At 37.3% G+C, this 14,020-nt stretch overlaps 1 protein-coding gene across 8 annotated transcripts in view; it reads right to left on the bottom strand.

The window, feature by feature from the left end:
- LOC135200329 (neurotrimin-like) overlaps nt 1-14,020 on the bottom strand; it is a 482,527-nt gene that overhangs the window by 111,355 nt on the left and 357,152 nt on the right. The window contains exon 1 of one of the 8 annotated variants that reach the window (XM_064228886.1): nt 2,282-2,307. The exons of 6 other annotated variants lie outside the window; for them this stretch is intronic. In XM_064228886.1, coding sequence (XP_064084956.1) covers nt 2,282-2,290 — 9 coding nt within the window. In that variant the 5' untranslated portion in view covers nt 2,291-2,307. Of the gene's footprint in view, nt 1-2,281; nt 2,308-14,020 lie in introns of those variants that run through there. One more of the 8 variants, XM_064228890.1, reaches the window with a different exon arrangement.

Genomic DNA, 14,020 nt, shown 5'->3' with positions numbered 1-14,020 from the left:
TATGTATGTACGTACACACACATATATATATTATATATTGGAGAGAGAGAGAGAGAGAGAGAGAGAGAGAGAGAGAGAGAGAGAGAGAGCCATCACAATACGGCGCAAATGCAGAAGAAGCAAGTTGGGAAGGGGACAATATCAGAATGAGAATAGTTTCCGCCAGGGCAAAGAAGGGATGTAAGGTTCAATCCCTTCGTCAAGCAGGCAGTTATTTGTGCCTTCCCAACTAACAGGGTTTCGGTACGGATAATAGCTGGTTAGTGCTCGTGATTGGATGGTTGTCCGCCAATTAGCGAAGTCTAGTCCTCTGAATTCAGACCCTGATTGGCGGAAGTGGGCCACCAGCGAGCCAGCCAGCAAGCGGGGCCAGATGTAGTATACATATGCATCTGGAAGGACACCGGGAGTTATTTTGTGGCAGTTTCGTATCAAGATGATTAGTGACGGCTTATGAATTTAGAGGGATGCCGGGGAATTCCGTGTTCGCTGAACGTTACGGTCATTCTTGGAATTCAGGGAGATAGTGTTGGCATTGCTGTGTGTATATATATATATATATATATATATATATATATATATAGTATTTATATATATGTATATATATATATACACTGTACATGTGTGTATGTACTTAAATATATGTATATTCATGTATGTGCGTGCTTGTGTAGTTGTTCCTCATGACAAAATAAAGAATCAGGCCATTCTCTGGCAATTTTCTCAAATCTTCAGCTTTTCGAATATTGCGGATTTCTTTAGTACCTGCCTCTCTGTAAGACGTGTCCTGAAGGAATGTCCTGTTGTGAAATTTCGGAAATGCTCCCCACTATTGTCCTAAGGAATCTTCAGGGGTCGAGTTTGACTTCAAACGCCGATGTGGGTCGAAGTGGGAGAGTGTATTTATAGTATCCTTAATGAGATGTATACTTTGTTACCACGTAACTTTGAAAAGTTCGTCAACTTTAGACCTTTACCCTTTTCAGTGTAAGAAAGTTGGATCTTGATAGGTCCATGTCTAAGAAACCAAAGATTGCGCAGGCTGTCTGTTCCTGTTTGAGGTCGAGGGGAGAGAACTCTTTTTTTAAGTTCCTTCCCCTCTCTGCTGGAACTTTATGTAAAACTTGCCTCAACTTTTTGTAAAACCTGCATTAATTTTTGTAAAAAAAATTTTATACGAAGCCTTTCATTCGACTTCCACAGATTGGGAGACTTATCATCTAAGATGTACGAGTATTCGGAATTGAAGTCACGGGATAATTTGAAATAGCTTATTTTCTTGCCAATCGACTTTCCCTGTATTTGCGCCTCGGCCCCCCCCCTCTCCCCCCCCCCCCTCTCTCTCTCTCTCTCTCTCTCTCTCTCTCTCATCTCTCTCTCTCTCTCTCTCTCTCTCTCTCTCTCTCTCTGAGCGGCGTCGTAACGAAGAAGGCGGAACGGTCTTTGAGAAGGCCCGTTTAATTGGATTATCAACCGGGTGCTCATTTGGGAGATTAAATTTTGCTCGTTAGTTTGCTATTGATAAGTTGGGAGTTACGCCTAGTGATTATTTGGCGATGACCTTTTCCTTTCCTTCCTTCCTTCCTTCCTTCCTCACGGCCAGGTTGCTCTATTTGCACAGGATTGACGTCCCACTCGACTCCGGATTACGTACTAGGTTGTTAGACTCGGACGTTAAAAAGAGCGTTTTGTATTAATTGGCGTGATCTCAAATATTGGTTGATTTTCTCTGGTCGGTCTCTCGAATCCGGATCATTAGGCTGTTAACTTCGAATGTTCAAAAGATGGGCGTTACTGTATTTGGAATATTCTCGAGTATTGGTTTATTACTTGGGTTTATCACTCTACTCCGGATCATGTATGTATACGTTAGAATATTAAAGGGTTTGATTTTATCTTGACATGTCCTCGAGGACTGGTTTGTTTCTATGTTATTTTATCTCTCTTCTCCTGATTGTAGATTCAGAGGCTGTTAATAACATGTTGTTTTTTTCACGTCAGAGAGATTTGCTTTCTTATATTTGCATGTAAATGATGAAATTTTTTTTCATTCTGCCATTATAAAAAGATGGTATATATATGATTTATGTAATTTATTTTTTTGTATTCTTTGTTAACTCTAATTAGCAAATGCGATATGCATGTTTTACGAAATGATCGAGTTTGTAACCAGCAGTAAGAATCTAAGAATAAGAAAAAACTAACAGAATAGATCACGGTTGTTGACCATTGGCTTTCCATACAAAGCAATGCCCAGACAATGGTATGAAGACCATCTTACCGTATCCATTGAGATGAAAATGGTTTCCGTGGGGCGTTTTACCTGTAAAGAGAAGAAAAACATTCGTCAGATATTTGGCTTGATATTTGATAAAGGCGGATTTGCCATTTGACACAAATAAATACAAGATGAGTGAAGACGCGACTGTTGGGTGTTTAAGAGGAACTTAAATTCTTTTAGTCTGGATTGAATAAGCAGATGCAAAATAAGAGAATATTTTGGTAGTAGAGTATCGGAATATATCTACACAAGCGAAAGTTCTGCTATGGAGGAGAGAGAGAGAGAGAGAGAGAGAGAGAGAGAGAGAGAGAGGAGAGAGAGAAAATTATGTATATCTTAGTTTATCCAGACCACTGAGCTGATTAACCGTTCTCCTAGGGCTGGCCCGATGGATTAGATATTTTCACGTGGCTAGGAACCAATTAGTTACCTAGCGACGGGACCTACAGCTTATTGTGGGATCTGAACCACATTGTATCGAGAAATGAATTTCTAATCACCAGAAACAAATTCCTCTGACACGTTGGCAGAACGGGGAGTCGAACTCGGGACTACAGAATCGGTAGGCGAGCATGTAAACCAAGAGAGAGAGTATCGCGCTCCTTATGCCTTTAAAAACTAAACGCGTGTATGCTTTAAAAAAAAAATAGATGCATTGTGAACGCTCGCTTTTGTTGTTGGTGGTGGTGGTTGGGGGGTGGGTGGGGTGGTAGTGGTGGCGTACGTAAGGACCCGTATAATAATAAATATTGGCACATTATTGTACATCGCCCCCTATAGATATTGGCATTTATTTTGATGATAGAATTTACAGTCAAAACCAGTTAATCCAATGAGAAGTAATTACAGTTGGAAATCGAGCCGGACTTTATTTACATTTTGTAAATCTAAAATTTATGCCTGTTAACGTGACTTGGCTTGATTAGTTTTTTCGCAACACCCCCCCTCCCCCCCCACCCTCTAGTCGATAAACTAATTTGTTATCGGTTGCTTTTGGCCGTAACCTTTTGTTGTTGCGGCTGATTTGCAGCGGTGACGCGTCCTTGGAGATTCGGGGAGGTCAGTTTTTGTTCTTCTTGAATTGTAAGTTATCGTTTTTTTTTTTTTTTTTTGTTTTAACATGCACTTGTTTCCATCCTCTGTCAGAGAGCATATTTATCCTTAGCGCCTCAGTGGCGTGGTCGGTATAGTGTTGGCGTGCCACCTCGTTGGCCGCGAGTTCGATTCTCGGCCATTCCATTGAGGTGTGAGAGGTGTGTGTTTCTGGTGATAGAAGTTCACTCTCGACGTGGTTCGGAAGTCACGTGAAGCCGTTGTTCCCGTTGCTGAATAACCACTGCTTCCATGCGACTTAAAAACACCATACAAACAAGCAAACAATTTATTCTTCTTTGTTAGTTTTTCATTTACGTGTAACACCACATATTTTATTTATAAAAACTAATCTATTACATCTCACAGATCATTAATTAGAAAATGCTGCTCTGCATATTCTTTTGAGGGTTTTCTCTCTAGGTGAAGAGAGCAGGTTTAGGTGGTTTCCTTCTGAAGGAAGATGGAAGTACTCAGATAAAGAGTGAAAGTATGAGTTTAAGTATATACTATAATACAAAGGTAATAAATGTGCTGAACAAGCACAAGAGCCTACACACAAACATATATATGTATATACATTGCATACATCCATACATATACATCGAGTCGTTCAGCACAAAGCACGAGGCCTTGGCATGTATGCTCTGAGAGGAAAAAAACAAGACAATAGACGCTGCAACATTTGTGTTTACCTACATTAAATCGTGGATCAACTCCCCACCCCGTATATATATATATATATATATATATATATATATTATATATATATATATATATATATATGATATATATAGATAGATAGATAGGTATAAGCCACGAAGGAAAGAAAAACAACGGCGTAGCTGCAAGATCTTTCGACTACAACGTCCTCTACTAAGTAAAGGACGTTGAGTCGAAAGATCTTGTATCTAATCCGTTGTTTATATTTCTTTCGTGGGGCTTATACCTTTATTTATGCATATATCACGTTCCAAACTTTCAGTGATTCAGCTATACATACTATATATATATATATATATATATATATATATATATATATATATATATATATATATATATATATATAATGTAAGAATTTGTTGTTTTAGAAAGGGCAAAAGGGGTTTGGGGGTAACTAATGAAAGAATTACCTTTAATTGCCTCGCTTACTGCCCTCCCCTTGGCTGTCCCCTCCCTACCGGCGTTCATTGCCTCTTGGGACTCCGGTAGGCCGTGGAATGATAAATAGGCCCAGCGACATTTATGATATCAACAGCTCGTATGAAGCCATTTTGACTCTCCCACTCCCTCCCCTGTTCCAGTGCTTAGTCTCTCTCTCTCTCTCTCTCTCTCTCTCTCTCTCTCTCTCTCTCTCTCTCTCTCTCTCATAGTATTTCATAGACTCGGAGTTGTAAGTAATGATAATTGAGTTATTTAAGGGGATTGAAATTGAATATCCTTTATATATATTTGTATACGTATATGAGGAACGGAACTAAGGTTGGAGTATTTTGATATTAAAGTGAGATACTTCTGCTGACAATTTAGCACGTGTTCAGAATCGCAGTTAGAATGACTAATACAACAGTTATAAGAGAGTATTTTGTAAATGGTCAGCGGGAAGTATTAAGATTCACTTTCGGTTTACATGTATGTTGTTATAAGGAGAGAGAGAGAGAGAGAGAGAGAGAGAGAGAGAGAGAGAGAGAGAGAGAGAGAGAGAGAGAGAGAGAGAGAGTATCTATTAAGGTTCCACTCCCTGGAACTGGTAGATGGATTCTGTTATCACAGTTCTATGCATTGCTTACTGAGGGCACAGATAATTCCGCTCTGAATGGTGAATACACACATGGTTTAATCAGGATGGCATCGATGCCTAATGAATATGCAATATTGTAATTGCACAAGGAATATTAGGGTGGCCCCCCACCTTACGGGACATGATGTTGCATGATCGAATTGATTATTGTGTAAAGGACAGATCTGACTGCTGGTTGAACCGATTGCTGACGGGTTATTTCCACAAATTTAGGACAAATGTAAGGACGGTTCAGGATATCCTCTGGTGGTATTGAAGGGGACCAGACGATTCATAAGAACTGATGAAGTCATTTTCATAATTCCACCATTATTAACATTATACTCTTCGCAACTAAAAGTGATAAAACCAAAGCATGCTGTACTGAGACAACTATTTAGATTTTTTGTCGTTTTTCCTTTGAGATTGAGCTAATGATGTAAAGTGAACCGCTGGAGAGAGAGAAATCTGAGTTCGTGATTTTTCTTCATAGGTTGTACGAAAACATTCGACATTTCGCTTTCCATGATGCTCCTATTGTGATTACATTCTCGATCTATTCTAATTGCTGTTCATCAGTTTCAAAATCAGGAGGAAAGTACAGCTGCTCTCACATCTGATGTTTTTATATGTGACACTTCTCTATATCGTAGATCATAGAGGCATAAAATTTTGGCTGTGGTATGTGTCTCATAAATTTGGGACGGATTTGTTCAAGCGTTTGAAATGGCGGAGGGTTTCGAGAATCTTGCATTCTTGTGTTTACATGTAAACCTGAGAGAGAGAGAGAGAGAGAGAGAGAGAGAGAGAGAGAGAGAGAGAGAGAGAGAGAGAGAGAGAGAGAGTCTTTTTGCCTGTAATTCATCTGTTGAAATGTTCATTTAGCGCAGTAGATTTTCACTCAGTTATGTTAGATGTGAAGCCTTACACATTCATTTGCTATACTGTGGCACACTTGTCATTGTCAAAGAAAAGGGTTCCAGCAGAGGCTGGTAGTTCATTTCCGAAGTCCCAGCAATTCCTAGTAACCAACAAAGCCTGAGAATTCAGTTCCCAAGACCTTACAAAGAATGAGAAATGAGTTCCTAAGTTCCATCGAAGGACGTCAGTTCAATTCCCAGGTCCCAGTAGAGCATGGTAATTCAATTCCCAAGTCCCAGCTAAGAACTAAGAACTGAGAATTCAGTTCCAATTCCCAACAAAGGATTGACAATTCCGTTCCCAAGTCCCAGCAAAGGACGACAGTCTAATTCACAAGTCCAAGCAAAGGACTGAAATTTCGTTTCCAAGTAACAGAAAGGACGGGAATCCAATTCACAAGTCCCAGGAAAGGTCGAATGTCTAATTCCCATGTCCCAGCAAAGACTGAGAATTCAATTTTCCGACGTCCAGGAAAATGAAAAGAATTCAAATCCCCAAGTCCCACCAATGGGCTGGGAATTCAGTTCCGAGGTGCTAGCAAAGGACCGAAAATTCAATTTTCTTCTGAGGTCCCAGAAGATGAAAAGAATTCAACTCCCAAGTCTCAGCAATGGACCGAGAATTCAATTCCGAGGCCCGAGTAAAGGACCGAGAATTCAGTTTGCAAGTCCCAGTAAAGGAAGATTTAAATTCCAGTTGCTAGCAGTGGACTGAGAATTCAATTCCGAGGTCCGAGCAAAGGACCGAGAATTCAGCTTGCAAGCGGCAGCGAAAGGTCAGAAGTAATACGTGCTTGCCAGATGGGCGGGAGGGGGCGCAGCAGAGACGCGAGCAATAACGGCAGAAAAATGACCCTTTTGGCGTGAGAAAGTCCCGACGATACAGTCAGACAAATGATGCCGTCATGGCTTAAAGCTTGCAACATTGAAGGTAGGGTAAAATGGCCACTGGCGTGGAGGCTTTAAACGCATAAATAATGGATGGCCCATTTGTTAGAAAGCGCCCGACAATAAAATTAGACCGGGGCTTGGTCTCTCACTATATAGGCAGACCAGTGGGTGCCTATGATTATTTTTTCCCTCTGGAAGTCAACAGTGCTGTAATATAACACGTTGCTCGGTATTCATTGAAATGAGTTATTCGCTCACTTTGTTTGCAGTATTGTGGTCATCCTTTGTCAGGACCTAGTAGAAGCTCTTGACCGTTGCACTCGGTTTTTCTTTAATTACGCCTAAACTCCTCTTTTATCCAGCTTGCGATCGGCATGGTCGTATAAAACTGCAAGAAAAGCGATGCGAGCGTCAACAAAATATAGTTTGGATTTTATGGGAAACACATGAAGTGGACGCTAATATAGACCTTGAATGTATGCCTGAAAATCTTGTATTATTTTATCAGTACTGATGGCCGCAAATCGAGTGATTAAGTCATTGATTTTTTTCATTAAAAAAATCATGATTAAAAATTTTTTTTTTTTTTTCATTTTTTATTACTTAATTTGAAAGCAAACAAATTAAAAAATATGGTTTGGAGGTTAATAAAAACTTAAGCATAACTGTGCTCCATCTATTTATTTTTTTATAAAAAAAAATCGCGAGTACATAACTTTAGGCCAGAATTGGAAGCCTAAAAGATAAATCAATAGTAATTCTGTCATAAAATACATTTTGAGGAAAAAAGGACTGAAAATTATCTAACAAATCAAACAACCAAATAAATAAAGAAATAAAATAAATAACTGATTTTTAATTTTTTTTTTATTTGTTTAAAAAAATCTGCAACCGTGCAGCAAACTAAAATAAGTTTAGGTGCCCCAGGTTTTAGCTGGTGAAGTTCTCTTAATGACTCTGTACTTTCTGTTGCTGATGCAATTGATTTGATATTAAATATTTTCATTTGATCCCGCATTATTTGATATCCGATGACACTATATGCTGGAGCCATAAAGTAAATAACACTTAATTCTTGAATCAAATAATGCGGGATCAAATGAAAATATTTAATATCAAATTAATTGCAACAGCAACAGAAAGTAGAGTAATTTACAGAACTACACCAGCTAAAACTTGGGGCAATGCTTTTAGCAACCATCAGGATAGCACCTCAGCGGCGTGATTGGTAAGGTCTTGGCCTGCCACCTCGGTGGCCGCGAGTTCGATTCTCGGGCATTCCGTTGAGGGGTTAGAGATGTGTATTTCTGGTGATAGAAGTTCAATCTCGACGTGGTTCGGAAGTCACGTAAAGCCGTTGGTCCCGTTGCTGAATAACCACTGGTTCTATGTAACATGAAAACACCATACAAACAAACAAACAACCATCTGGAATATTCATAATTCAGTATTCCATTACTCACAGACAGTGAAGACTAAAGTGTATTGTGATTAGTGAAAAGGTGAAAGAAAGCCAAAATTTGCTTATGTATATGCTGTCTGCAGGTCTTGGTTTTTTGCGAATGGTATCTTAGTGTAGAATAGCATATTTGTCTGTATTACAAAAGACATAATGTACTTAACATGCTGCGCCTATTAAAAGGAGGAATGGGTCTATCATAGCATATGAAGAAAAAGAAAAAAAGACCACTCTTGCTGGAACGGTTTTTTGGGGGTCATGAATAAGAGATATGAGAGGATCATTTGAATCAAAGGTCTGTTTGTTTGTAGGGTGCTTTTACGTTGCATGGAACCAGTGGTTATTCAGCAACGAGACCAACGGCTTTACGTGACTTCCGAACCACGTCGAAAGTGAACTTCTATCACCAGAAATACATATCTCTCACTCCTCAATGGAATGGCCGAGAATCGAACCTGCGACCACTGAAAGATCTGATTGTACTAAAGAGGAATCAGTAAAAAACGAAACTTATGAAATGCTAAGCACCGGGCTGCAGCAGAAAATCTGCAAGTAAAATGACGATGAATATACTAATTAGACTGTTTTTGCAGAAAATGTTATGAGTAAACGAAGCGAGATGTTTGGGAACTGGAGTCATTTCGAAGGTAGTAAAGAAAGGTGACCTAAATAGATGGGGAAACTATAGAGATATTTTATTTTCTTTGCGATGTAAGTATTCACTATGCTCTTACTTTATAAGATAAGGACAGAAATTGGTAAAATAATGGTTTAGAAAGCGAAGGAGTTGCACAGGTTAGATATTTATGAAGAGACACTGTGCGCAGCCGTGTGTGGAATATAAAAACCCCTTTACTGAAACCTTTTGTTGATTAAGAGGTGTTCACTGACCAATATTTTGAAGGTCTTTGGCCCTTATGGATACCCGTTTAAATGTGCCATCCTAATTGAAATTATCTTTGGATGAAGTAGACGGAAAGATAATGTTAATGGAGTCTTAAGTGACCTTGGTGAGGAGTCCTAAGTGAGCTTGTTGTGCACAGAGGGTTGCTACAGGAGGATGTTATGTCACCTTTGTTGTCTGCCCTCATCGATTTTATAAAAAAAAAAAAAAAAAAATTCTTTTGTATAGATGGGGAGTTCTATATTGGAGCACCAAGGGAAACCTGACATATTTAGAATACGTAGTGCTGCTGTTCTCATCAGCAAAGCACCACAAGATTAATGAAGTTGCCTATCAGATGGATCATATGTCGAAAAAGAAAGCTCAAGAAAGAAGCTCAGCCAGTGAGGATAGTGTGCTCAGAGGGCTGGAACAGCACTCAATGGAGAGAGCATTGATCAGGTTGAATATCTTTAATATTTAGGAATAGTACTAATATCCAAATAAAGATAAACTTGAGTTGGAATTGAGTGCAAGACTGAAAATGGCAAATCAGACGATCACCAGAATGAATGAATAGGAAGTAAAACAAAGGAAAATTTCTCACGGAAGTAAGATTATAGTACATCAGTGTAATAGATCTGTCATGCTGAACAGCCATGAATGCTGGAATGACAACGAAACTAGAAAAGTTTGCGTCAGTGTGACAATAAAACTTTAGGAGAAAGTCAGGCGTGATGGCAGGTGATGTCCTTCGCTTCGCACCTCCCCTGATAGTGTTAGATGATTAGGCTGCTGAGGACACCTTACCTTACAGACCTTACATCTTGTTCGGGTTGCCCCAGGTCCCTCAGTGTGAGGCACCTCTAGTGTCTACCAGAGAGTTTGCTAGTACATCTTCCGGTATATTTGCATCTTCCAATCTTGGATGGTCTGGGATGCAGTTTAGATATTTGTCGAGCTTATTCTTAAACACATCTACGCTCACTCCTGATATATTCCTCAGATGAGCTGGCAACGCATTGATAGACGCTGCATTATCGATGCTGGTGCGTAGTGGATAATGTCCTGTGTGCTTTCCTATTTTTCCTGTATAGTTTTGGGCACTATTAATCTACCTCGCTTGCTCTTTCTGATATTTTTAGTTCCATGATATTTTCTGCTATTCCTTCTATCTGTTTTCCATGCCTGAATTATCATGTAGCGTTTCTCTTCTCCTTTCTAGACTATATAATTTTTAAGAATTGTAGTCTTTCCAGTAGTCTAGGTCCTTAACTTCTTCTATTCTAGCTGTAAATGACCTTTGTACACTCTCTATTTGTGCAATATCCTTTTGATAGTGTGGGTACCATATCATATTGCAATATTCAAGTGGACTACGAACATATGTTTTTATACAGCTATCATGTGTTCAGCTTTTCTTGTTTTTTGAAGTGCCGTAACAACATTCCCATTTTTGCTTTACATTTTGCCAACAGAGTTGCTATTTGATCATTGCATACATGTTCCTATTCATCATCACACCAAGGTCTTTAACTGCTTCCTTATTTGTGATGGTCTCATTATTAGGTCCCTTATATGCATATAGCTTTCTTTCTCTGTCTCCATAATTTATTGATTCAAATTTATCAGAGTTAAATACCATCCTATTTACCTCTGCCCAATCATATACTTTGTTAAGGTCTCTTTGTAGAGCGTTCCTATCTTCATCACAAGTAATTTCTCTACTTATTCTTGTGTCATCTGCGAAACTACTCACTACCGAATCTTTAACATTATTGTCTATGTCTTCAATCATAATAACAAACAGTATTGCAGCTAACACCGTACCTTGCGGCACACCGATATTACCTTGGCTTCATCCGATTTCTCGTCGTTTGCAATAACTATTTGTTTTCTGTTGTGTAAAAAATTCTTTTAACCATCTTCCTACTTTATCCACGATATTGTGTTTTCTAATTTTCTTCGCTAATATATTGGTCTTACTTTATCAAAAGCTTTTGCAAAGTCTAAATAAACCACATCTGTTTCATTTCCGCTTTTCATATTTTTGAATATGTTTTCACGGTGGACTACAGTTGGGTTATTTGTGTACTTTTTTCCGGGTACGAAACCATGTTGTCCTTTATTAAACAAATTATTTTTTATAAATGTTTCATAATATTTTTCTTCATTACCCTTTCATACACTTTCATAATATGTGATGTTAGACTCACAGCCTATAATTACTTGCCTCTAGTCTTGATCCACTTTTGAAAGTAGGGGTAATATATGCTAATTTGTGCTCATCATATATCTTGCCTGTATCTACACTTTGTCTTAATAATATTGCAAGTGGCTTTGCGATAGAATGAACTACTTTCTTTAACAAAATAGCAGGAATTCCATCAGGTCCCAATGGCAGCAGCTCCATTTTTAATTTCATTAATAGCCTGCACAATATCAGCTTCATTAATATCTATGTCAGCTAAATATTCACTATTTTCATCCCTTACTTCTATATCATTATCTTCATTATCTATTCTAGGGGTGAATTCTCTCTTATATCGTTCTGCCAGTATGTTGCAAATTTCCTTTTTTCATTCGTTAATCTCCCTTCAATTCTCAGAGGGCCTATTTCTATTCTTCTTTTATTCATCTTCTTCGCATATGATATAATAGTTTGGGGTTTTGCTTGATATTTAATAGGGTTTTTTCTTCCAAGTCCCGTTTTTCATTTTCTTTTGATTGTATAATCTTTTGTTCTGCATTTTCTATCTTACTTTTTAGTTCTATAACTTTCCATGCATTTTTTTCTTTTGCAAGACCTTTTTTCCACTTTTCTGATTTTCTGGAACAAGATCCTTCTGTCTCTTGGTATGCATGAATGATGTTTACTTTTCTTCTTCGGTATATATTTTCCACTATTATCTCCAATATTTTATAAATATCTCCGTATTTACCCTTATGTCATCACTTACGAAAATGTTATCCCAATCTTTGTTTAATTCTTCATTAATTTCTGACCATTTTATATTTTTACTGTAGAAGTTGTATTTTCCATATCCTTCCCACTTTTTCATTTCTTGCTTATCTCTATTTTCACTTGCTTTGGAATGAACTGTTAATTCTATGACATTATGGTCTGAAATACTCGCATTATAAACTATTATTTCTTTAACAGAATTCATCTCGTTCACAAATACTAGGTCTAAAGTATTTTCCTTTCTTGTTGGCAGGTGATTTATTTGTTGAAGTGTATTACTAGTAGCATATCTAATAGCTTTCAAATTGCCTCTTATCTTCTGCACTACTATTACTCTCTTTTTTATATGTATAAGTACAACCACAATCTCCTATTCGTTCTTTCCATTCTACGAAAGGAAAGTTGAAGTCACCAGATAGGAGAATAGTCCAGTCCTTGTGATTTCTACATATATCATCCAATTTTTCAATTATTATGTCAAACTCTTTAGTATTAGAGTCTATATATTACTATGTTCATCAATTTTTTCAGATTCAAATTCTACCGCTATTAGTTCACATTCTAGAGTTACTTATATCCCTATATTTTTTCCTTTTTGTTTTTTGTCTTTCCCATATATTGCGGTTCCCCCAATTTGATTCCTTTTTTTCTATCTGATCTATAAGTTTGGAACCCTTTTATTTGATCATCATTCCCAGTCTAATGGGAATCCAGGTTTCACTTATATTCATTATATCTATTTTCTTTTCATTTTGGGTTAGTTTCTTCTAAGTACTCTATTTTTCTTTTTGAGTTACTCGTAACTAAACCCTGCGCATTCATCACTATGATGGTTTGCGTGTTTTCTCCTTCATTTAATACTGATAGTAATAAGGATTTTTTCCATGTCTCCTTTCCTGTTCTGGTTATGTTGTTCTACTTCCACCTGAAGAGGTGGAAGTAGATCAGGCCCCCATGGATAAGAACTAGGAGACAAAAGCGCTGGAGATTATTGGAGATTGGAGGAAGAGAATGCGCATGAAAGACGTAAGTTGTTGCCCTTTGCATATTATGTCGTGTGAAACGATAATGATGATATATACCTACATACATACATACATACATACATACATACATATATACGTATATATATATATATATATATATATATATATATATATATATATATATATATGTATATACATATATATTGTGTGCGTGTTTGTTGTTGATGGTAATGTCTTATTCCTCAGAAATCATAAGTCATGTTCACCTTTGTATTGCATGTCGTTAAGGCGACAAATAAGTATATATATACAATGTGTATAAATAGTATTTATATACATATTTACTTATTTAATTTATTTATACATATGGATATATATACATTTATACACTTATTTTACGTATATATATATACACATGTATATATATGTATACAACATATGTATATAGAACATTATACACTATTTACGTATATGATGTTCATACATTTATTTATATGTATATACTATGTATATATGTATGTGTATATTAAATATATATATATATATATATATATATATATATAATATATATATATTGTGTATTTGCGTTTAATTAAGTTAGTGTTTCGTACTGTAGCAAAGCACAATTTCAGGCAGAGAATGAAATTGGTGTTTTATTGCTAATCTAACGATTCCCTTTGGAACAGAAGTAACAAATTCGTGGGCTCTCCTTCGCCCGGCCTGATATGAACGTCACGTTTTTATTCCAGCGCCATGCTTTTGT

Source organism: Macrobrachium nipponense, chromosome 26 (assembly GCF_015104395.2).
Source record: "Macrobrachium nipponense isolate FS-2020 chromosome 26, ASM1510439v2, whole genome shotgun sequence".
Classification (NCBI taxonomy): domain Eukaryota; kingdom Metazoa; phylum Arthropoda; class Malacostraca; order Decapoda; family Palaemonidae; genus Macrobrachium; species Macrobrachium nipponense.
Note: the sequence above shows the minus strand (reverse complement) of the source record. Positions and strands in the feature narration are given on the sequence as shown.